We start from the raw sequence: 22,827 nt of genomic DNA on the forward strand, positions 1-22,827 counted from the left end.
TGCAAGGATGGGAGTGGGAGGCGAGGTAGGTCCTGGTGAGAGGGTTTAATGTTGCTTGTAAAACGTTCCGCAATGTTATGAATGTTGAAATTGAAAAGTTTTAGACTTTTTTACAAATGAAATTACATTTCTGTTATTACGGAGAGAGTAAAGTATCAAAAACAAGGTACCATTGAGAACCAGTACCAAAGACTCAGTCACATGAAAAGTTCCAGGTTCCAAATGTTAAATGATTCCAAAGTCCAGAAGTCAGCATCAGTTCTCAAGTCATGAAGTCAAAGTCAAATGTCTCATGCTGATCAAGGTCAGAAACAAGCAGCTAAGTTGTCATAGTTTACTTTAAAGGAATTAAGTAAAGGAATAAATGTACAAGAGGAACTATTGTGTGTTCATATCATCAATACTTCTTTTCTGAAATTGAACCAAATGACATCACACATTGTCAAAACCATAATTCCAGTTTCTACACGTCCTCCAACAGCCAGAGCTTCAAATGCAGAGCTGCAAAACAACAGACGCATCTTCTTTGGGCCAACACGGAGCTGACTTTAAGTCCACTTAATGCTGCTGGATATCACTCTGACAGCTTTCAGGATGCATCCGCAGTAAATCAACCACGTCATCAGCCAGAGCTCGTATGGGTGCGGTCTATTTCCTGCTGCCAGAGCACAATCTGGTGTTGACAGAGGATTTTTAAATGGCGTGCTGACTCCACCCGCCCGGCCTGCTGCCAGCACAATGAGTGAGGCAACATCAATGACACTTCTCAGCAGCTCGTAAAGTGAAATGAAGCAGAAAACAATGAGCAGTAAATAGTTCAGGGAAAAATAAGAGTATGAAGAATACAGAAGGTCGACAGCTAAAGGCCAACATGCCCACGGTCACATGCATCAAGTCCAGCGAGATGAGGGGGTTTAATATTTTTCAAAGATGAATGACTTTTATAGTAAAGGTGTTTTCGTTTCTTTACAACACATTATGCTCATCTGACAGACATCTTAAAATACAGCGGTAGACTCTGACAAAAGAAAGAAAATGATGTTGCTTTAAAATGACAGTCAGGTGCAGTTACTCCTCTGTGACCTCAAACTGCTGCTCATACTGTACTTCAAGCTCTCCGAGCAGCCAGACTCAGCCCAGGATGGTATATGTGCTGGAAACTCTCAGGCCCCCTGACGACAGGACATTCCCAGGCCCCCTTGAAGTACCCATTCATGTGTGTGTGTTTATGTTTACCCGTCAGACTGCTGAGCTGCAGCTGTCTCAGTCCGCCGGTGTAGTTGAGAGTTGCAGACGAGTAGTTCTTGATGTAGTTCGACATCACCAGCAGAGCGAACTGGCTCTCGTAGATGTTCTGACCTCGGATCAGCTTCAGATTGACCAATGGGATGACTGCGGCCTCGTTCATGGCGATCAGAACGTAGCCGCCGACTTCCTGGATGGACTGAAGAAAGAGGAGATGATCATTAAACAACATCATCAACGTTTGCTTTCAGGGATTCTGAGCAGTTCGAAAAGGCGGCTGAAAAAAATGTGGGCTGTGTTGTTTCATTTTAAAACAAATCTTCATCAACTGATTGTTGGCATCAATCACTGATTGAGTTCAGGAAGCTCTTTGAAATTAGTTCCTGTGTGTGTCGTTTCCTGCACACGCAGCTGTGATGAGCGTCTGTTTTGAGCTCTCTGCTGATGTGATGAAGGGCGCTCTGACCTGCTTAACAGCAAACACGATTCTTTTCATAGCATCGATGTTTGCTTATTCTTCTCTTCTGGGTTTGAGTTTTCTGCCAACAGAGCTCTTCAATACTGTTTGGCAGATGACCATCAGTTCTCAGATGTCAGAGGGTCCTCAAACGCAACATAAAGAGAGTTCTGAAAAAGCTTCCTGATCACATCTTCAGCACAACAGGAGGGAAATGTCACTCTGACAGAAAGAAAGACGACTAAGTGCCTGGAAAGAAGGTGATCAATATAAAAAGTGATGGATGATTTAGAAATAATCAAAGTGTGTTTGACACCAAAAAAAATTCACCATTGATACACAAAAATATTCAAGCTGAGGCTGAGAAACTGATGCTACCAGGCTGCTCTGAAAACCACAACGAATCCAGGACTGGAAACTGACCTGGAGGAAGGACAGGTCGTGGTGCTCCTGGGTGTAGGTGATCTCCAGGTTCTCCAGGACCACGGAGCAGTTGGAGTACATCCTCACCATGTTGTCATAGTGATTATCGCGAGTCCCCAACAACGTCAGCTGGTTACTCATTCCCTGACACACTGACGAGAGACATGAGACAGACAGACACGACTGAGGTCAGGGCCGCAGTGTATGACCACAGTTATGTGTCTGTCTGCACACAAACTTCAGAACATCCCATAATTAAATGCGCCTGTAATGTCATGAAACTAGAAACTGTATCTGTCAGATGGATGTGGTGAAGGAATAGTACAAGTACCTCAAAAGTGTATTTAAACACAAAGCCTAAATAACTGTACTTTGTTACTCCTCCGCTGGTATCTGACACCCTGTTTTCATGCTCTGGATAATGTAATTACACTGAAGTGTCAGGTGTTTGACCCAGTGAGGATCAGTGTTGGCGTTCAGGTAAATGAGGCAGCAGGTGATGTTAAGATAAGAGGTCATCACACAAAGTATTTAAAGAAGGAGTGTGCAGGTGTGAGAACATTCGAAAGAAAAACGAGTTGAACGGCAGCTGCAGGAAACATCTGACACATCAATTCCTCCTCAGAGTGCGGAATGAAGCCCTACAGGCTCCCTTCATAGGAGGGAGCAACTTCCTGCACAACCTCTGAGACTCTTCGCAGGAAGGGGAGTGTCTGCGGGGAGGATTTAAAAAGAATCAGAAGATACGAGGAGGAGAGTCGCACTCCCTCCGGGCTTCTGCAGCGACGTCAGCGAGCGTACAAACGGCCCGCGGCGCCCTGACTGACAGCCTGCAGCTGAGTTATTTCACCTGTCCTGCAGGTTCGTCCTCCACACCTGATCCCATTCAGCAGAGAACACACTGAGCGATTTAAAGCAACAACATAACACAGATGACTGAGAACACCTCGGATCAGAGGCTCCACCGCCACAGAGCGCCCCCATGAGGCCAAATACTGGGCATACGGCAGAAAGCAACATCATTTCATGGATGAAAAATGGAGATAATTATTTCATAAACTGATGATGACTTTGGTCTGAACTTGTTTCTCTCAATGTGTGTCTCTGGCTGCATTCCCATTGGCCGGCTCCCCACTGTGATGTCACAAAGACAACACAGCTGCAGCCTGCACCGAGCTCTGCCTCGCTGGGATTGGCTGATGGCTCACTTTGAGGGCAGCCCATTGGCCAGAGCCTCAGGGGTAGCGGTCCACATCTGGACACACACACACACACACACACACACACACACACACAAACACACACACACACACACACACACACACACACACACACACACACACACACACACACCATCTTCATCCAGTTTTTTTTTTTTTTTAAGAGTTCAGTCTGAACACTGCTCCCTGCTGTCTGCAGCATAACCTCAGAATGATGGAAAAGGTCGATTACGTCCTGATTTCTTTATGAATACGACCCCAGAATTCAACTGTATTTCCTGTGGTGTCACCAAATCAACCAGGACTGAATGCTTCCAGATTAACACTTGAAAAGGATTTACAACATTAAAATTTAAAGCCTCTAAAACTTTCTTTCTTTCATTCTTAAGAAAAATTCACAGTCTGGGTTAAAATCATAACTTGATGAATGTCAGTCGACCTTTGCAGTGGTGGTTATAATGATAACTATGTGGTTAAGGTTAGAGAAGGATGCTGGTCATGGCTAAAAGAAGCTAACATCGCTCCTGTTAGCAGAGCCCTCATGGACAGCTGAAGAAAACGTCTCAGGCAGGTTCTGCAGCCAAAACAAGCATCTTTTTCTATGACTCAGTGGATTTGTGGAGGTTTATTAACAACACAGCAGATAAAACAGATATCCTGTGAAAGCGGAAGTCGCGCTGAGGCTGAAAACACTTGTTTCGTGCCTGTGTGTTCAGATTTGACTGAGCTGTGACTCAGAGAGGGAGTGAGACCTTCAAAGCACTTTAATCTGCTGTGAGCCTCAGCCATGCTGATCAACACCAGATACAAACCAGGAATATGCAGATTTAAAGGGAAGCGTTATGTGCAGCATCATGTAACAGCTAAGAAGAACACACACACACACACACACACACACACACACACACACACACACTGTTTATTCAGGAACTGGTCTGATCTGTCAGATGGTTTCTTGGACGACGTCCTTGGCTGTTGTATGGCACACTGCACATGAAAGAAGTGTGTGTGTGTGTGTGTGTGTGTGTGTGTGTGTGTGTGTGTGTGTGTGTGTGTGTGTATGAAGTGAAGCATGTGCATGTTTTCCTATGAAGGCCAAAGATAATGCAGAGATGCTTTTGCAATCTTTGGTCATTCAATCGGCTCCACCTCGCTTCTCAGCAGCTCAGTTCCAGCCTGAGATTAAAGTCAACAGAGAGGAAAGTGGATTTCTGCCTGAGCGTTCACTCAGAGTCGCCACAGAGAGACAAGTGGACGCACACAACAGCTGCTGAGGGACGACTCCTCCTACAAGCCAACGTTCATGCTTCAAAAAATCCCTTTCAGTCTAAAACTTCCTCCTGTGTAACCACAGCAATGAGAAAACAAGCTGTATTCAGTTATTCATCAGTGTTCCTGGGTGGAACTAATCATGCAGCAAATGTCTCTGTGGCAGGTGCATCAGTCAGGGACGGATACAAGGAGGACACGAAGACGAGAAGAAGAAGAAAATGAGAAGAAGAAGAAGAAGAAGAAGAAGAAGAAGAAGAAGAAGAAACTGTTTCTGCTGAAAATCCATTAATGAAATGTGATGGCTGAATTTCTCATTGTAACCCTGCACACTACTGTTCCTGAGACAAGTAATCACATTACTGCATCACGTCACAAAGTACTGAGTTACAGTCAAGCTCTGCTGAGGAGATACGCAGCTGGAAGCTTTGACGGGAGGTGAAAATGGCAGTGTTTCATCGAACAGCGTCACAGTGTTTCAGCTCTTCCATCAGGTTTCCGAACTCTTCCGGAGGTTAACACACAGAACGGTCAGCACACACATTCACTGCGTCCGGCAGCTTCAATCGACACTAGCTGAGTTTTACGCTGAGGTTCGTGCACATGCACGCCCACGATCGTCACGCCGCCCTGCTAGAGCTCAGAGAGACAAACCGCAAATGAATCAGAGGGAGGACGACAGAGGACGGATGTGAAGAAACTGGATTGTTCAAATCCTCTTTATCCATCTGTCCTCTGCCTCCATGTTCCTGCTGACTCAGCTGGAGCACACAGCAAGGAAAGGAAAGGGAAGGAAAGGAAAGGAAAGGAAAGAAAGAAAAGGAAAGAAAGGAAAGGAAAGGAAAAGAAAGGAAAGAAAGGAAAGAAAGAAAAGGAAAGACAGGAAAGAAAAGGATAGGAAAGAAAGGAAAGAAAAGGAAAGGAAAGAGAAGGAAAGGGAAGAAAAGAAAGGAAAGGAAAGAAAAGGAAAGGAAAGGAAAGGAAAGAAAGAAAAGAAAGGAAAGGAAAAGGAAAGGAAAGACAGAAAGAAAAGAAAGAAAAGGGAAGAAAGGGAAGGAAAGGAAAGAGAGACATGTAAATCTTTACTGTTGTTGTCATTGTTTTCCTGAAATTTAAAGATTCCAAATTCTCCAACTGGAACAAGACTGTGTGTCTGTGTGTGTGTGTGTGTGTGTGTGTGTGTGTGTGTGTGTGTGTGTGTGTGTGTGTGTTGGTTTAGACAAACTGTTCTAACTTTCAGGGTCAGACTGACTTGTTTTCAGGTCATCTCTGTCTGTCTGTCTGTCTGTCTGTCTGTCTGTCTGTCTGTCTGTCTGTCTCTCTCAGGGTTAGGGGTCAAGAAGAAGAAGAAGAAGAAGTCTTGTTTTGATTGGATAGCACATTGTGGTCTTGTTCTATAATAATAATAATATATGAATATTAATTACCATGAGGGGAGTTCAGGCCTCCTGTAATGAAGCAGCAGCGCTTCTTAAACTGCAGCTCAGACACAAATAAACTGTCCTCTTCATCAGAACTCTTCACTTTCATTCTGCTGCTGTCGGTGGTTTAATGAGACAAATGTTTTTTCTGCAGATCACAATCACTGCAGCAGCCAATCAGAGCTCAGGAGAGACAGAGAAAAGAATTTGTCGGTTTCACAACGTCTGCCAGATGCAGGTGGAGATAAGACACAAACCTGTGCCCGCACCCACACACTCTCCACCTCTTCCTCCCATTGCAACAGTCACGCTCTTCATCGTCTCTGTCTCGGAGGAATGTGTGTGTGTGTGTGTGTGTGTGTGTGTGTGTGTGTGTCAGGGCTGAATTAGCTGTAATGAGTGAGGAGCTGCTGACTGCTCTTCGACACCACAGTCAGTGTTCAGCGTAACAACGTCGGTCAGTCAACATGTTGTTTGTCTGCACTGAGGCCTTCTGTCCGCTTGTTGACGGCCTGCGTCGTCCAATCAGCAGCCTGGAGAACGACCTGATGGACGCACGCTATACCTACAGCCTGAAGACCCGAGCCTGAACCCTGACTGACTGCAGCCTAACTCTGACCTGAGATCAGCCTCCAAACTGACCTGCAGAGCTGGTTGCTCATCCAAAAGGTCCAGCAGGGTTTCCTGATCCTGCGTCAAGAGCACCAGGACCAGGATCAGGGCCAGGACCAGGATCAGGGCCAGGACCAGGATCGTGCAGGTTTTGTCAAAAATGTTACAGAAACTGTTCATATGCTTTTCTGATGTCTCCCCTCTGTGCTTCACTAGTTTGAGGCACAAAAACTCTGTTTGAAAAGCAGTCATATGCGAGCTGTGGACTGAAGGACCATCCACCTCCGGCTGCCATCAGCCTGCAGACAACATCTCAGCCCCTCCGTGTTTGAGGACCAACATTTGAGACAAATGAGAATCTCTTTGAACTTCTCCAGCTGACAGCAGCTCCTCTGCTTCCTGAGTGAAACTGAACGGCCGATGACGTCGGCTGAGCCTCGGTCATGACGTTTGTCCGTCGAGAAGCTCGCGCTCGAGTCGTTTTCTGAACATCTGAACTGAGACGCTGTGGACAGACTTTCTCTCTTTCTGCTCCTGTCGTCTTTATTTACGAGAGCCTCGGCGGGGCGGCTAATCCCTCTGAGAGCGAAGAAAAGCTCTAAATGAAAGTCCAGTCGCAGCTGCGCACAAACAGAGCTCAGCCAGCGTCTTGACCGCGAGGCGGCGGCGTCTTCACAGAGCAGCAGGACAAAATCAATCTTCATAAAAGATCAAAGAGTGAGAAGAAAACGGAGCAGAAGATGGAGAGTTTCTGCCTTCAGCCGGACGGATTCCTGCTCTGACTTCACCCAAAAAACAACCAAACCTACGTGAGCTCTGGACCCCGCGGAGGTCTGCGTGGTTCAGCTGGAACTTAAAGAATCGGACGTTAAGTTTGTCAAATAAAAGTTATGACAACAAAAGTCAACGCGCCTCCTTCCACACAGACTGAAGCAGCTGGATTCAGGAACTCGTCATCAGATCTGAAGGCTTCAGCAGCTCACGGCTGTGACGCTGATCAGCCTCAGTTATTGATCCGACTTCAAACAGATGAGATGACCGGTTGATGGTTTCACCACAGAAGTACTTTTACTCGAGCACTCTGCTGAAGTACATTCTTGAAGTACTTGTCCTGTGATGGACTCTTTTCTTTTCTGACAGCTTCAGTTACTTTACAGATTAAAGATTCTTCCATCAAAACACACGAAGAGTTTAGAAAATCTGATGTTTTCCTATAAATGAAACAGTTTATATTGAAAATATCAATCAATCAGTGGACTGACAGAAAATCAAAGATCACCTGTTGTTTTAATGGTTTATTGATCTCTGCTGTCAAATCCTGTGATGTTTGACCTTCTCAGATGTTTGATTTGCTGCTTTTCCTCTCAATGATCTCAATGTGTGTGTAATCATGTGGAGCTTTGGACTGTTGGTTGGACCAAACAAACACGGTGAAGGCGTCACTTTGGGCTCATTGTGAACACATTTCTCACTATTTTCACAACGTTTCCAAAGCAAACGATCGATCGATCGATTGATGGAGGAAATGATCAGCAGATTGATTCAGAATGAAAAGAATCATTAGATGTAGTTTTCTGTTAATAAGAAAGACTGAAGACGATAAAAGATTCAAGGAGAGATTTGTTGGTGCTGATTGGAGCTCAGTGAGTTCATTACCAAAATAAAAGCATCGTCATTCAGGGTCGTAATGTGACTGCACTGGTTCACTCTGTCTTGTGTTTTATGACGAATTCTGTTTGTGGGTTGATGTGATTCAGAGTTAGATTCAAGTGTTTGATGAGGCAGAAAGAGACAAAGAGACGTCGCTGCTAACATGAAAAAGGAAAAACAAGAACTGATTGGTTAAACGGCTCAGATCAATGAAAAAGCATCAGTCAATGAAAGCTTGTGTTTAAAGCCTGAAATGAGCTCAGTGCAGTCACCTTGCCTGCAGCTCCACCTCACAGCCCAAATCCAAATACTCACCCCACAAAATCAATGAGGGCTTTTGATCGATCTGCTGCGAAAACACTCCATAAAACGTCGGGTTTAAACTGCGCTTAAGTGTTTTTATTGATATATCTGAACGGGCAGAAAACACGACGTGACAGACACACGAGAGGCTGTTTGAACCCTGAACGGACCTGAACCTGCAGGCAGAACCTGGTTCTACACAGACCTGTTTGACCGAAGCCGTGGACAGAGACGAGACACCGAATGCAACGACAGGAACACAGTGGCCTTGTCTCCGTACAACACACACACACACACACACACACACACACACACACACACACACACACACACGCAGAGTTCAGGAATGTCTCGTCCAGCTGAGAAATGCTCGTCCTGTCCCACACACACTCAGCAGGTTTGAGCTCCGCCGACAAAATCACATTTCAGTTTCACTTCGACTGCTTTCGCTTTAAAACCTGCAGGATCCTGCTGCTCTGAAGCTGCTCGATGTGGGAACAAGCTTCCCAACAAGTCCAACACACTGACTTTAAAGGTGAAGACATGTCCGTGTCTGCTGAACACAGATCAGTTAGTGCAGGTTAAAGTGCGTCCTCACAGCGTTTCTACAGGACGCCGAGCAAAACATTAACAGCAACAGAATGTGATGATCTGCAAAACTGTGAAACCTCGTTTAATTGAAAATAGCACAAAGACGACATCAAACGTTAAAACTGAGAAATTTCTTCGTTTTTCAAAATGATATCCTCATTCAGAATTTGATGCAGCAAACGTTTAAGAATAATATTTCTGCTGAGAGTTTGGGGATTTCATTGTCTGCAGTACTTAGTGTCATTAACGGGACCATCCAGCTGGTGGTGGTGGTGGTCTGGGGGGGCATCTCATGGCTAACCTGCACATCTGAGAAGGCTCCATGAACACTGAACCATATATTCAAGTATTGAAGCAACATGCTGCTCAATAGACGACGTCTTTTCAGGAAGGCCGACGTCAAAGCACAATCTGCTCGAGTTCAACCGCTAAACTGACGGTCACCCACTGAAAATGTCATTATGAGCATTATGAAACGTACAAAAGGACAAAGGGGAGTCTGACCTGCTGAGCAGCTTCAATCGCACGTCAAGCCTGAACGAGAAAACGTTCCTCCTTCAGGATGACAGCAGCTTTGTGAACAGAAGAGAGCGAAACACGAGCCTGACCAGCGCTACTCAAACGCGTTGCTGCATCAGATTCTGAATCTAAACGAGGAAAACAATGAAATTTCAGTTTCAACATGTGAGACGTCGTCTTTGTGCAAATCATCAGATTCTGTTTCTGCAGTTTCCACAGTGTCCCGCTGCAGGAACAACAGAACCCTCCACGCACAAGTCATCGGTTAACGCCTGAAGGCCACCCGATATCATTGAAACACGACTGAAATATTGTTTTTAATGATCAGTAAGAACCTGAAAGCAATCAAACTGATAAACTGTGCGGTCTCTTCATATGATGGTCGTGGATGCCTGAGATTCAGTGGAGCAAAATGAGGCTCTGCAGGGTGTAAATCACAGAGAGCAGACGTGTTTTCTGTCCGTTTGTCGGTTCAGGCTGCCTCTCTCGGCTTCGTCCTGCTCTTCAGCTCACTGGTGAATAAAAAGGTCTCACGTGGGGTTCGTCTTTTCTTCGTCTCTCAGCTGTGAGAGCAGACGCAAGATCCCGTCTGACAGGAGAAAAGCTGAATGGGAAGTCATGAACAAACATATTCCCACCAAAAACTACTCACAAAATCTGCATCTGCGTGTGTGTGTGAGTGTGAGTGTGTGTGTGTGTGTGTGTGTGTGTGTGTGTCCTGCCTGCAGCGCTGTGTGCAGGTCAGAGCGAGACTCTGCTTGTCTCTCTGACTGAAGCTGCTTCTCTCTCACTTTGTTGCCGTTGAAGGAAAATTCCAGGAACTGAGGCCCGTCTGTTTTCCCTCTTTGACTGTGGATAATCTGGGGACAGACTGAGGACACGTCCTCTCGTCTCCATCGCAGCTGGAGCTCAGAACGATGCTGAAGCTTCTACATTATTGCTGTCAGGCTACTCCAGCAGAGACAAACCTGAGGGATTTACTGTCCTGAGTCATTTCCAGCTTCTTCTCAGGCTGTTATAACCTCAGCCACCACTGTGACTTTAATATAACCTGAGACTAAGAGATCCCCCTGATTGGTGGAGGTCATAGAGGCCACATGCAGCCTGACAGGAGCTGTGCAACCTGCAGACACTGCTGAGGGCACAGAAAGCCCTGTCCTCATGCACTGTGTAAATCTAAGGCTTACATTTCGAATGTGAGCTCAGGCGGGCTGCAGACCTCTGAATCACCGGCGACATCTCAGATTTTACTCAGTGATTCAAACAGGCCTCGTGTTGTGTTCACTGGCCTCCACCAGCTGGAAAAACAGAGCGCTCACGTTAGAACTGGGGTTGTCATCTTCTACGCAGCTGTACAAGCTGCTGTAAGTCGATTAAAAGAAATAACTCATAACTACACCCTGAAACATTCTATCGCAGTGAACCTCTATTTAATACAAGTCATTTTGTCAACGTTAATCACGTTTGTGCTTGTGGTAAAAGAATCAACGCTCCACCCAAAGGACGAAATCAGCAGAGGCAGTTCATTTTTAAAAGCTCGTGTAGAAGGACATTTGTCCTCAGGCACGTAAAAAAACAGGACGCTCTCAGTGCACAAACAGATTAGTGACGGTGTGATCAGGATCTGCTTTCAGTCTCAGACGTCCAACTGAAAGAGACGAAGTTCAGGCAGCCTGCAGCTTCAAGAACTGCTGTTTTCCATCCAACACCAGTTTGGCTTTTGTTGTGGTACTTTGTCTGAACTCACCTCTGAGGTCAAGGACGGTCTCTCTTTAACAAAAGCCAAATGAGTCCAGATTACAGACTTGGCCGAGGCGGCTGATGAAACCTGGAGGGTTTCATATTTGATTCATTCAGCTGTAGGTTCTCAAACAACCAACACTTCAAAAAGACAAGTTTTAACTCATTCGAACAAACACGCAATTTCACTTATTTTGAGCGTAATCCGAAAATACTTTGTGGCTGTGACCACACCTGGTTCAGCCAGATGTTTTTAGCCTGCTAGCTCACATAGTTTATGCTTACAATGCTGTCAACGCTATTTGTTTGACTGTGTTCCAGTTGTTCGCACAGATCCAGAGTCTCCGCTGCCTCAAGTCAGGGACAAGACGACAAGACGCTCCACAAAGTCTCAGAAACATCCCCTACGAGACACAGCCTGTGGGTCCCATTTCAAATAAAAAGTGACTTTTTGTTAATTTCATGAACATGAAGAGGATTTCTTTCCATAAAAGAAATAACACAGGCCCTAGAACTGAACCCTGTGGAACACCACAGAACACGAGGAGCCAGGAAAGAAGCTTCACTTCTGATTGAAGCGTGTTTGGTATCACTCAAGTATTAAATCCCAAAGGGCAACATATCAAGTTGACGTACAGACACTTTGTATTTATACTCTAACAAGAAAGACGGGACGAGTCAGGCGACGATCTGAGGTTTGATCTGAGGACACAATTTACAAAACTGATGCTGGGACGCAACAACAAAACAAGAAGTGAAAACCTTCAGACGCAAACTGACCTGAGAACAGCTCAAAGTCAATATATTGAATGTTCTTCCTCATCAGCTTCATTGATTTCTGTAAATATCTCTTATTGTGAATCTGATGCAGCAACACGTTTCACAGACTGAAAGATGTGGAACGCTCCAAAAACACCTGTTTGGAACATTCCACAGGTAAACAGGCTGATTGGTCACAGGTGAGAGGATCATGATTGGGTATGAAAGGGGCGTCCTGGAAAGACTCAGTGGTTCATAGAGGATGGAGCGAGTTCACCACTTTGTGAACACATGACTGGATGAAGGAGATGAACACATGAACTCAGAGACTCTTCAGAAAACTGCTGTCAGTGAACACAGTTTGATTATTGATGATTGATTCTGGTTGATTTATTTTTACAGAGTTTCACAAACGCTTTGAGGCGTTAAAGTGTGAATTCTAGGAAACGCCGCCTCACGCTGACACATGCTGCAGGTCATATGTGTGAAAACAGCCGGCAGAAGTCCAGCTGCAGATGCGGCTCTGTGACCTCTGACCTCCGGGGACTGAGCCCGCAGTGACAGCAGTTTATTATGGAAGCGTCAAACAGGCCGAGGACGCGTTGGTCCTCCTGCCTCAAACACCGAGTTCACGTGTTGCCTGTGTAATCCTGTTAAAGGTTTCTCAGCTTCGTTATTCACATTCTTCACATTCCAGCTCTGAAAATCCTCCAGGTTACACTGCTGCTGCTGCCTGCAGGTCACGGCCAGCAAAGTCGCGTCATCTTTACCTAAAGAGCCCGACATCACCGATTTAACGTCCACAGCACACGAGCTGCTCCGTCCTCAGACCTGTCTCACTGCTGCTCGTTCTTAGCGAGCTCATTGGCCGAACTGGAATGACTTCATTCACCAACAGGTTGACGGATTAAAAACCTCCGCGCTGCTGGATCTTTGTACAAGTCACTAAAATCTAATAAATAAAGGCAGGAAACGGTCAGTTTGTGTTCGGCTTCTCTTTCCTCTCGTCCACTTCAATGTTTTGAATTTCTTTCAGCCGGGTCGTCTTGATGTGTGTGTGTTCTGCTGTAAAGAGGACGATTAACACCCAGCAGACACATGACGATGAAATTCATGACCAACAGCGTGAGGAGGCCGGAGTCACACACCGACAAACAAAAGACAACGAGACAAAACAACCACGAAGACGCAGGAAAAAGAGTCGTTTGTCTCTTTCAGTCTTGGGGCCTCTTTCAGGGGCCCGCTGTCCCATAATCGCTCCCTGAGCTCACTGAGCTCAGTTTGTCCTCGATCCGGCTGATTGTTGTCGCAGTTTTCAGTCGACACGGTTCAGCTCGGTACGCTAACAGCATTGCCACGGTTACCACAAGGCTCAAACGTCTCCTTTATTGTCAATGTTTCATTAAGCCGCTTCCAAAGACACACACACACACACACACACACACACACACACAAACACACACACGTAGAGACACAAAGACAAACACACACACGGCCAAGGTCCTTCCCAAAAGTCAAACTCAATGGGAACAAGGCTAACACACACACACACACACACACACACACACACACACACACACACACACATTCATCAGGTTTCTGTTGGCAGTCTGAAGGTCAGATCTCTCAGTTCAAACCCTTCACGAAGCTTCAACGTCCAGAAAAAACTCAACAAACACAGAAAACCAACCAGCTGCTCTGACGTCAACACACACACACACACACACACACACACACACACACACACACTCTGCTTTCATGATTGTATTGATGAGAAATCACACGCCAAGGAAAGCTGCTGACTGTGCAGATTATAATCACTGAGGTCTGTCGACCAATCAGAACAGGGGGCGATCACCTGCAGAGGTTTGCTGGAAATCATGGAAATTACATCATGAAACATGTGGACCAGCTGGACACAGACACTGGGTCTGACACCGTGCATTATGGGTAAAAACTCTATGAATCACACTCACACCCACACACACACACACACACCTTAATCAACAGTTTAACCTCTGCTCACATCCACCTGGAACCTCCTCTGGGGCCTGTACCACATCTTCTAGGACCTCTGGAACCTCCTCAAGGAATCCTACAACCTCGTCAAGGACGTCCTCAGTGAGCTCTACAATAACTCTGAAGCAACCCTGAAATATTCAAACCTAAATAAAATCAACACGGCCACAGAGAATCCTGGTCTCTGATTGGTCGGCAGGTTTGGGGGAAATGAACCTTCAGCACTGACATGAGGCTGAGATGTCCGTCCGTCCGTCCGTCCGTCCGTCCGTCCATCCGTCCGTCTGTCTGTCCTTCTATGCTGAGTGTGTAACAACACAACAACAGTCTATTCAAGACAAGGAAAGTCACAGAAACACACTGTCATAAAACATCCTGCTCATAATCAAATTGTTGTCGAGACAAAGAGCGAGTGCAGTCAGCTGTTTTCACTTAGACACACACACACGCACACACACACACACACACACACACACACACACACACACACTCAGATAACAGTCTGAACAGCTGAGCTCAGCGTTTCCTCCCATCATTCATTCAGTTATTTATTTTCTCCGTCTTTCAGGAGAATAAACTCTCATTTCAGCTGAACGACCTGATTGGTCGAAAGCCTCATCCTGCACTTATCACTCAGAACTCCCATGATGCTCTGCAAGCCTGCCTTTTCTTTTGTGCTACCGACCATCCAGTCAGAAGGGGTTCAGGGAGGAAGACAATCATTTATCTCAGTTTCGAGCTGGTTCCCGAAAAACAAAGTGATCACGTCTTTTTGAACAAAAAGGTCAAAGTAAACGTTTGATTCCAGTTCGTCCAAAGTGAACGTTTACTGGTTTTATTCGTCCTCTCTGAAATCGGACATCATGTCTTTGGCTCTGGGACTGTGGGTTGGATGACAGTGAAGCATTTTAAACATTCACAGATTGTTTGATTAAAACCATTTTCGCGTCTCCTGCTAGCGCCGCCTACAGGCCGCAGTGCTTATTACAGCCACAGCATTAGACTGAGGAACAGATGGTCATTCATCTCCTCTCAGAGCCCCCAAACAGTGGAGGTTAACACACAGTTTGTCCTGAAGGTGGCGCTCAAGAAGGGATCACAGACTCACTGAAACTACAGGATTCATCGTAAACAAAGAGAAGAAATAAACCGGTGATTTAAGGTCAAAGCAAAGGCTGTTTCACTGCGAGGATTAGTCCGTTAATCAGCAACTATTCTGATCCCTGATTAACCAGTTCACACAATTTTTATACAAAACAGCGTTTCCAGCTTCTCCTGTGAGGATTTGGTGCTTTCCCTCATCAGGAAGTTGAATATTTTGGGGTTCTGGTTGAATAAAACATTGAAATACATTTCCCTGAGCTGTGGTATCCTATAACACAATTCTCTGTTATTCTATAACTTCAGTGATCAATGGCTTCACTGAGAAAACAATCAGACGATTGATGGATCATGAGAAGAACCGTTAGCTGAAGCTCTGTTGCACTTCTTCACAAGAGTCCATGTTTGGGAGATACAGGTTATCCAGCCTGCAGCGAGGACATACGAGCTTGGACATTTGGCTCAAAGACAAAGAAAACAGCCGGAAATGAGCGTTTAATTGGTGATAATTCAGTCTGAATCAGTTTAGAGGAAATTTATCTCCTGTAAGGTTCCTGTGATGTTCTGACTTTCTGTCTCCTGGTGTTTTATTCCCACACTCATCCCAACTGTCATTACTGCACTGACTGCTTTGTTTCTGGCGGTAAAAACACTCTAATAGGATGAAACTGAGATCATAATCCGACACCATCATCACGGCAGATCAACTGGAGCACGTTTATCACACATCAGCTCCTGAACTCAGCGGTGAGTCTGTCTTTTTTGCTCTTTATGGTGGATGAAACTTTCCTCTTAAATTCCCACAATATTCTAATAACATATAAAACCAACACTTATGATGCTCACCTACATCTCTATTTTATGAAGGTTTTACTTCTTTTATTACTTTAACATTTTGTCATACTTCTACAGGAACATAAGTGTCCGCTGTTTTTATTGTTCACATCATTTTTGAATGTGTCTCAGATATTCATCAGTTTGCACCAACAGATCAAAAAGTTTTATCTACATTACTTCCTGAAAAGACGACTTTTCACAACAAATCTGCGCGAACACATTTCCGGACTCCGGCTCCCTCCCTGCCGCTCTGACACGCTCTCTCTCCCCGGACTCACGCTCTCTCTCCGGGCTCTCGTCCCGGACTCGGTCCTACCTCTCCTGCCGGGGCTGGTGCAGCAGCAGCGGCCGAGCAGCAGCAGCAGCAGCGCCGCTCCGCCTCCACAAAACTTCATGTCCGCGGCTGATTTTTACTGAAACTCCTCCAAGTTGTTCTTCTGATGAAGGCTGAGCGCAGAAAGTGTCTCCATGAGCGACAGCAGCAGCAGAGACGGTGAAGCTGCTGCTGTGAGGAAGGACTGAAGCCGAACGACGGATCCTGGTGGATTAACGACGCTCTGCAGAGAAGTGCACACCTCCTGTACCACCACACCTCCTGTACCTCCACACCTCCTCCTCTGCCTCCACACCTCCTCCTCTGCCTCCACACCTCCTCCTCTGCCTCCACACCGCTCTTTCTCTGTAATTCAGATTCAGTTAGCTTTGTTGATAACATAAATCCAGTGTGTGTGTGTGTGTGTGTGTGTGTGTGTGTGTGTGTGTGTCCAGTGTTCTCTTCTTTGTGTGTGATTTCACTTCTGTGGTTAAACTGCATCATGTTCTTTGAAGCAAAGTGCAAATATAAAAGCAGCATAAATAAACAAACAGGAAATCAATAAGAGGTACTCTGCTCCACCCTCTCCACCCTCTCCACCCTCTCCAATCGGCCAAGTATGTGTGAAAATCAGTTTGACTCTGGGTTAAACATTGCGCTCGCTGTGCTTCTATGTTATTGGTTTTATGTGTTTGTGGAGTCTCACTCCCTTGTGGGTATTTTTCTCTGTGTGTGTGTGTGTGTGTGTGTGTGTGTGTGTGTTTTCTTCACAATGGGTACTTTCACTTTTGATACTTTGAGTATATTTTATGGTGCAGTATTGCTACTTTTTGAAGTAAATGATGGAGGTTCTTCGTCACTGCAGCAGCTGCTCATCTCAGCTCGTGTGTCTCTTTATTTACAGTAAAGTGAGGTGAGAATCTCTTTCTTCTTCCATCTCCTGTCCGTGATGTCCGGAGCGCTCTGACATGTTAATGATAACAGGGATGTTTTGTGTGACCTTTAGTTTTAATTTTCCACTGAATGGTGAGTTGTGGAAATCCGACCCGTCGAACCTGCCGTCCCCGTCTCTGAAAACATGACACACATAAAACAGCTGCTGTCAAACACAAACAGAGAACTCGATGAGACAAAGAGAGCAAACATCCACCTGAGCAGACGAGCGGCGCTCAGGTATTCAGCTGTTTTCTACAATCAGAGCTAGTGAGAACAAATAGATGCTGAATGAACCTGGACCGAGGACGGACCCTTGGGGGACTCCTGCCGTTCATTCAGATTTATCACTAAGAATCAACACAAAGTCGTCTCTAACCTGCAGAAACCATTGAAACCAGTGATTTTAGTCAGTCTTGTTATTTATTGAAGTGTCTGAATTGGTCTTATTAAAAAGAGGTTTGATCACAACTGTTCAGTGTTTTGTTGAAATAGTCTGAGAGAAGAGAAGTACTGATTACTGCCTCGAGGCTGCTGCCATGAGACTGAAAACCCTGTACAGGAAGGACTCGAACAAGGCGTCGCTCTACTCATGTTGTCGCACAGACTGGATTTATTCACACCAATATTTGTTTGCTCATTTATATAGTTTAAAGTACTTTAATGTGTGTACTGTAAATGGTAATTTTTCACATTTCCTGACTTCACGAGATAAAAACATCACGTCCAGCAGCTGCAGAACTCAGACTTCCTGTTTCCAGATTTGACTTCTTTTACATTTTTTTTTTTGTCCTTGTCTGTGCTCGCCTCTGTTTCTTCAGCATGTGTTTTCATGCTAATGGGGTCACCGATTTCACCCACAATGCAGTATTTTCTGATTTCATAATTAATAACTCCTCTTTGCTTTGTGTGTTTTCTCTTGTTTACCTAAAATCCTTCATGTGCAGCCGTTCGCTTCTTGCCAACAAAGCATCTGTGGAAGCAGAAAAAAAGCCCTTAATGGATTTTCTCGCTCGTTCGTGCCTAATGAAACCTGACGGTGTGTCGCCGGGCAGAAACACTTCAACACTGTTCCCATGTGGGTCAGGACTGAGCTCAGGTGAGGCTTGACTCTGCTCACCTGGTCATCACAAAGACCACGTTCTAATGTCACAAGCCATCATGATCTGGTCAGTTTGGTTTTGTTGTTTCCTGTTTTATGTTGAAAGTTTTCCTGCTACATTGTTTTTTAGACTTTTTTAGACTGGATTTTGTTTGTGTATGGCTGTTTACTTTGGTTGTGACCCTTGCCTGCCCCCCCTTCCATAAGTCTTCGTTGGCCGTGTCGACTGCATTTGTCCGTCCTTCCCACACAAACATCATGGAAGCAGAACAGGAATCCAGCAAACAGATCTACAGCTTTTATTTTGAAAAATCAGTCACCCGTACCAAGCATCTTGTGAACTTGTTAAATAAACCCCAAAAGATTTAATCTTGTCTCTTTAAATCAGCTGTTTTTGTGACTGAAATGATGTTTTTCACTTTGTGTGGATGTTTTTTTTTTTTAAATGAACACACACAGAAGCAGTTTGGTTTCCCCCATCTGGTCTGATTAATCCATCAGTGTGACAGCTGCAGTGTCTCTGCATGCCTTCTTCAACAAGTTACAACTCACACGCCTTATCTGTTATCTGTCTGAGAAAAACCTTGAACTAATGAGGAAACTCTGTGGGAAAGTTTCTTCACAAAAACTGGTCTTCTAGACAGCTACTGTCAAAAAACAGCTCTCAGCCTGTGAGATTATAAAAGCCTTTATTAGACATTTAACTGCTGGATTCATCAGACAGTCCGGACCTGGCTTTGCTTCTCCTGCAGGACGTTTTGTAGTCTGGTATTTCACGAAGGAAACACTCCAGAAACACTTCGAAGTCGCCATCTTCTCGCTGTTTTTCTTCTTGTTCCTTCACTGTCATGTCGTTGACTTCACTGCAGCCCACTGACGTCGGTGCAGTTTGTTTTCACCTTCATCTGCTGAAGGAGGAAACTTCCTGAGCTCACATTAAATCTCAAGCATTCGAGCAATCGTCCACGATCAGAAGGTCAGAGGTTCCATCCCTGCAGTCTATCTGTGCAGGTGCTTTGAGCAGTCAGCAAGAAACCGTCTGTTTAACGTCATTAATGAGTCCTTCTGTGAGAAGAACGTAATCTGAGCATCAGATCGGCTGTGGTTGGTGATCACGATCACCTTCTTCCTTCCTCTGCAGGTGTTTTCCTCCTCAGCCGCTGTTCTGCGCTCGCTCAGTTAAATCAGGATTTTCCTGTGTTTTAGCTGCTTTACGTGTTTGCAGGTGGAATCAGGTTAATCGACTGAGAGCTTTCAGTGCAAAGTAATGGATGGGGGGAGGTGAGCTGCAGAGAAATTTAGTTAAATGACCAGGATGAGGCAAATAAACAGAAAGAAAAGAAAGAAAGATGAACAGCAAAAAGCAGCAAAACATTTTTAGTGCTCAGTGTTTGGGGCTAACACATGACAGAAGCAACACGTTACCGTAAAGGTTAAACACAGGTGAGAGCCGCTGTCTCCTTCTTTCTTCATAAATCAACACAGGCAGAATAATAATAAGACGATCTCATAAGAGATTCTTTAATACCACAAGTACAACCATTACAAACCAGTCAGTGCAGCCGTTCAGTCTTCAATGTTTCACAGCTTGTTAGTTTATAGGTCTGTAATCCCTGATTCCAAACAGGAACATAAAGACCTTCCTCATGTAACACTGAGCTTCTTTTAGTAAAAACACACCAAGTCTAAGAGCACACAGGTGAGACGAAGAATCGAGTCTGCGAAGTCTTGAATACTTACTGGGCTTTACATGGAGCGGCTCTGTCAAGGTAACTTCACCTCAAGCAGCTGCTCTGCTTCACTTCTCTGTGTGCTTTTCTTCATGTGACGCTCAGTTCAAGGAGAGTCTAACCTCAAAACACACAGAGGAAGAGGAGGATGAGGAGAACACAGAGGAACAGGAACTAATGAGCCCGGATGGCTTCACACAACAGCCAGACCTCAGAATGAGGATTACATACATACATACATACACACACACACATATATATATATAGTGTGCGTGTGCGTGTGTGTGTGTGTGTGTGTGTGTGTGTGTGATCAATATCCACCATTAGAAGTGAAAATGTCCTCAGGCTGAACACTGACCTCAGTGAAGCTGCTGTTTGTTCTACGTTATGATGTAAAGTAGAAATCGATGTTTCTTTAACGTGTTTCTGCATCATTAAACACTTCACAAACACATTTATCGAGTGAATGTACTTCACTCGAGTATTTCCATTTTCTGCTACTGTATACTTCTACTCCTCAGAGGGAAAAATTGTACTTTTACTCTCAACATTTATTTGATAGCTTCAGGTACTTTGCGGATTCACAGTAATAATACAAAATACAATCATATTATCACCTCATTATATCTGAAATGGGTCATTCTGCACAATGAGTACTTTCACTTTTGGCACTTTAAGTTATGTTTTGATGATACATGCTAATAGTGGCGATGCTAACGCAGCAATATTTAGCAGGTTTACTGATGTTCACGATATAGCTTTTTAGCATGGTAACATAGATAATTGGCAGTAACCACGAAGCACAGCTGGAGCTGATGGGAGTGTTATTAGATCTGTGGGTATTTGGTCATAAACCAAAGTGTTTTTGGAGATTTGGCCTTTATTTAGAGACAGCAGAGAAAGAGACAGGACACACAGGGAGTGACATGACAATCACATGCCATGTCTTATTCAGCCATATAAGCACTTGATTTAATGGTTTCTGCTTGACTCCACAGAAACGAGTGGGAATCTGAAAATACATCAAACCTCTCAAACAATGACATCCAGTCTAGAGCCTGTATTGAACTGTGAAGTTAGATTTGATTGAATGATGTCCGCCCTGGGCTTCTGTACATGCTGACAGCAGTGTGGATGGGTGGAGCAGCTTCACGGTTTCTTCCCCCTGCTCTGAAGGCAGGCAGCGCCTCCTGCTGGCTGCAGCCCGTCAGTAACAAACACTCAACACACGAACAAGAAGCTGATGTTTCAGCCTGTTTGACTTCTGATAGAACAGCTGTTTGTTTGCAGTTCACCCACAGAGTGTTCAAGACAGTTCAGGCAGTCTTCACTCCAATGATCATCAGCTCCTCCTCTTCAGTTTGAGGTCGATCTTCACTCACTGCCCTCTGTTACAGACTGGTCGTCAGCTCGACCAGAGTGTTTTCACTCTGCAGCTGTGAGCATCCACAGTTTTCCCTCCTTTCTCCCCATAGTGTCTTTGTGTTTCCCCCTTTCCCCTCCTCTTCTCCTGAGTACTGCCGCTCTCTATCAAGACTCACCTGCTGCCTCAGGATATAAGCATTGGTGCCTCGCCCAGTCTTCGTCGATTTGTCAGTGCGTCTGTGAGGCTGCTCCTCCTCTGAGATCTCCACGTTCTATGATTCTTCTGATTCGTCTGTTTGCACATTCTTTGAAGATTCATTGAAACGATTGACTTTCTCTGGTCTCCTGTTCTCTCTGTCAGAGATCGGCACTTTGGGTCCTTCAAATGACCAAATCTTAACAGCAGCAATTTACAGAGTCTGACGTTGGTTCAGCTTCGTCTTTATTTCTGAACGAGCTTTTTGTGGTCGTGACTCGTCACAGCTGACTCATCAGTTTTGAATCAGTGTGCTGATCTGAACTCCAGTTCAATTCAATTCAATTCAATTCAATTTTATTTATATAGCGCCAAATCACAACAGAAGTTGTCTCAGGACACTTCCATATAGAGCTGGTACAGGCCAAGCTCTTTATCAAACACAGTGACATTTTCTGACAGTCAGAGCCAGTCGGAGGCTTTGATGGACCGGAGAACCGGTGAAAGCTGACGTGGTCTACTTCAGAATGCTGGTCTGAGTCTTTCCAGTGAGCTTCAGGGGTCTGCAACACACTTTAATCAGCCCAGATTGACCTATTTAAACATTGGGCTTTCTAATCCTTCTTGCCCACAGGAACTTCTGCTACGACTCCTGTACATCATCTGTCAGACTCTAAAACTGATTCTTGGGTGTAACAGCTGAAGGGCTGCAGGTGAAAATTTCCTGTCAAGTTTGATATTTAAACAGAACAGATAATAAAGTTAAGTTTTGACTCTGTTCCATTCTGTGAAAATTTCACCCCACTTTTTCATGTACGATCAGGGACTGGCCATTGCTGCAAGGTTGTTGGTGGTGGAATGGTGATGGCTTGATGGCAGGCAGCGTGCTGATTCCTGATAATGATCAGGTGTGCAGAAAGAGACAAAGGGCAAGAGGGAAGGGAATGCAACGAGCACCCTTACTCAAACTAAAAAGGCAGGAAATAACCAAAACACATTACCAACAAGCAGACGGGCATCAT

General features: G+C 45.0%; 2 protein-coding genes across 2 annotated transcripts in view; one reads left to right on the forward strand and one right to left on the reverse strand.

Moving 5' to 3' along the window:
* LOC143339683 (melanoma receptor tyrosine-protein kinase) overlaps positions 1-16,689 on the reverse strand; it is a 31,109-nt gene extending 14,420 nt beyond the window's left edge. The window contains exons 1-3 of the mRNA XM_076761058.1: positions 16,483-16,689; positions 2,126-2,277; positions 1,237-1,444 (exon numbers count right to left, since the gene is read on the reverse strand). Coding sequence (XP_076617173.1) covers positions 1,237-1,444; positions 2,126-2,277; positions 16,483-16,561 — 439 coding nt within the window. The 5' untranslated portion in view covers positions 16,562-16,689. The remainder of the gene's footprint in view (positions 1-1,236; positions 1,445-2,125; positions 2,278-16,482) is intronic.
* Positions 1-22,827, forward strand: part of LOC143339681 (NLR family CARD domain-containing protein 3-like) — a 371,505-nt gene that overhangs the window by 43,567 nt on the left and 305,111 nt on the right. The window lies entirely within an intron of this gene.

Source organism: Chaetodon auriga, chromosome 21 (genome assembly GCF_051107435.1).
Source record: "Chaetodon auriga isolate fChaAug3 chromosome 21, fChaAug3.hap1, whole genome shotgun sequence".
In the NCBI taxonomy this organism is placed as follows: domain Eukaryota; kingdom Metazoa; phylum Chordata; class Actinopteri; order Chaetodontiformes; family Chaetodontidae; genus Chaetodon; species Chaetodon auriga.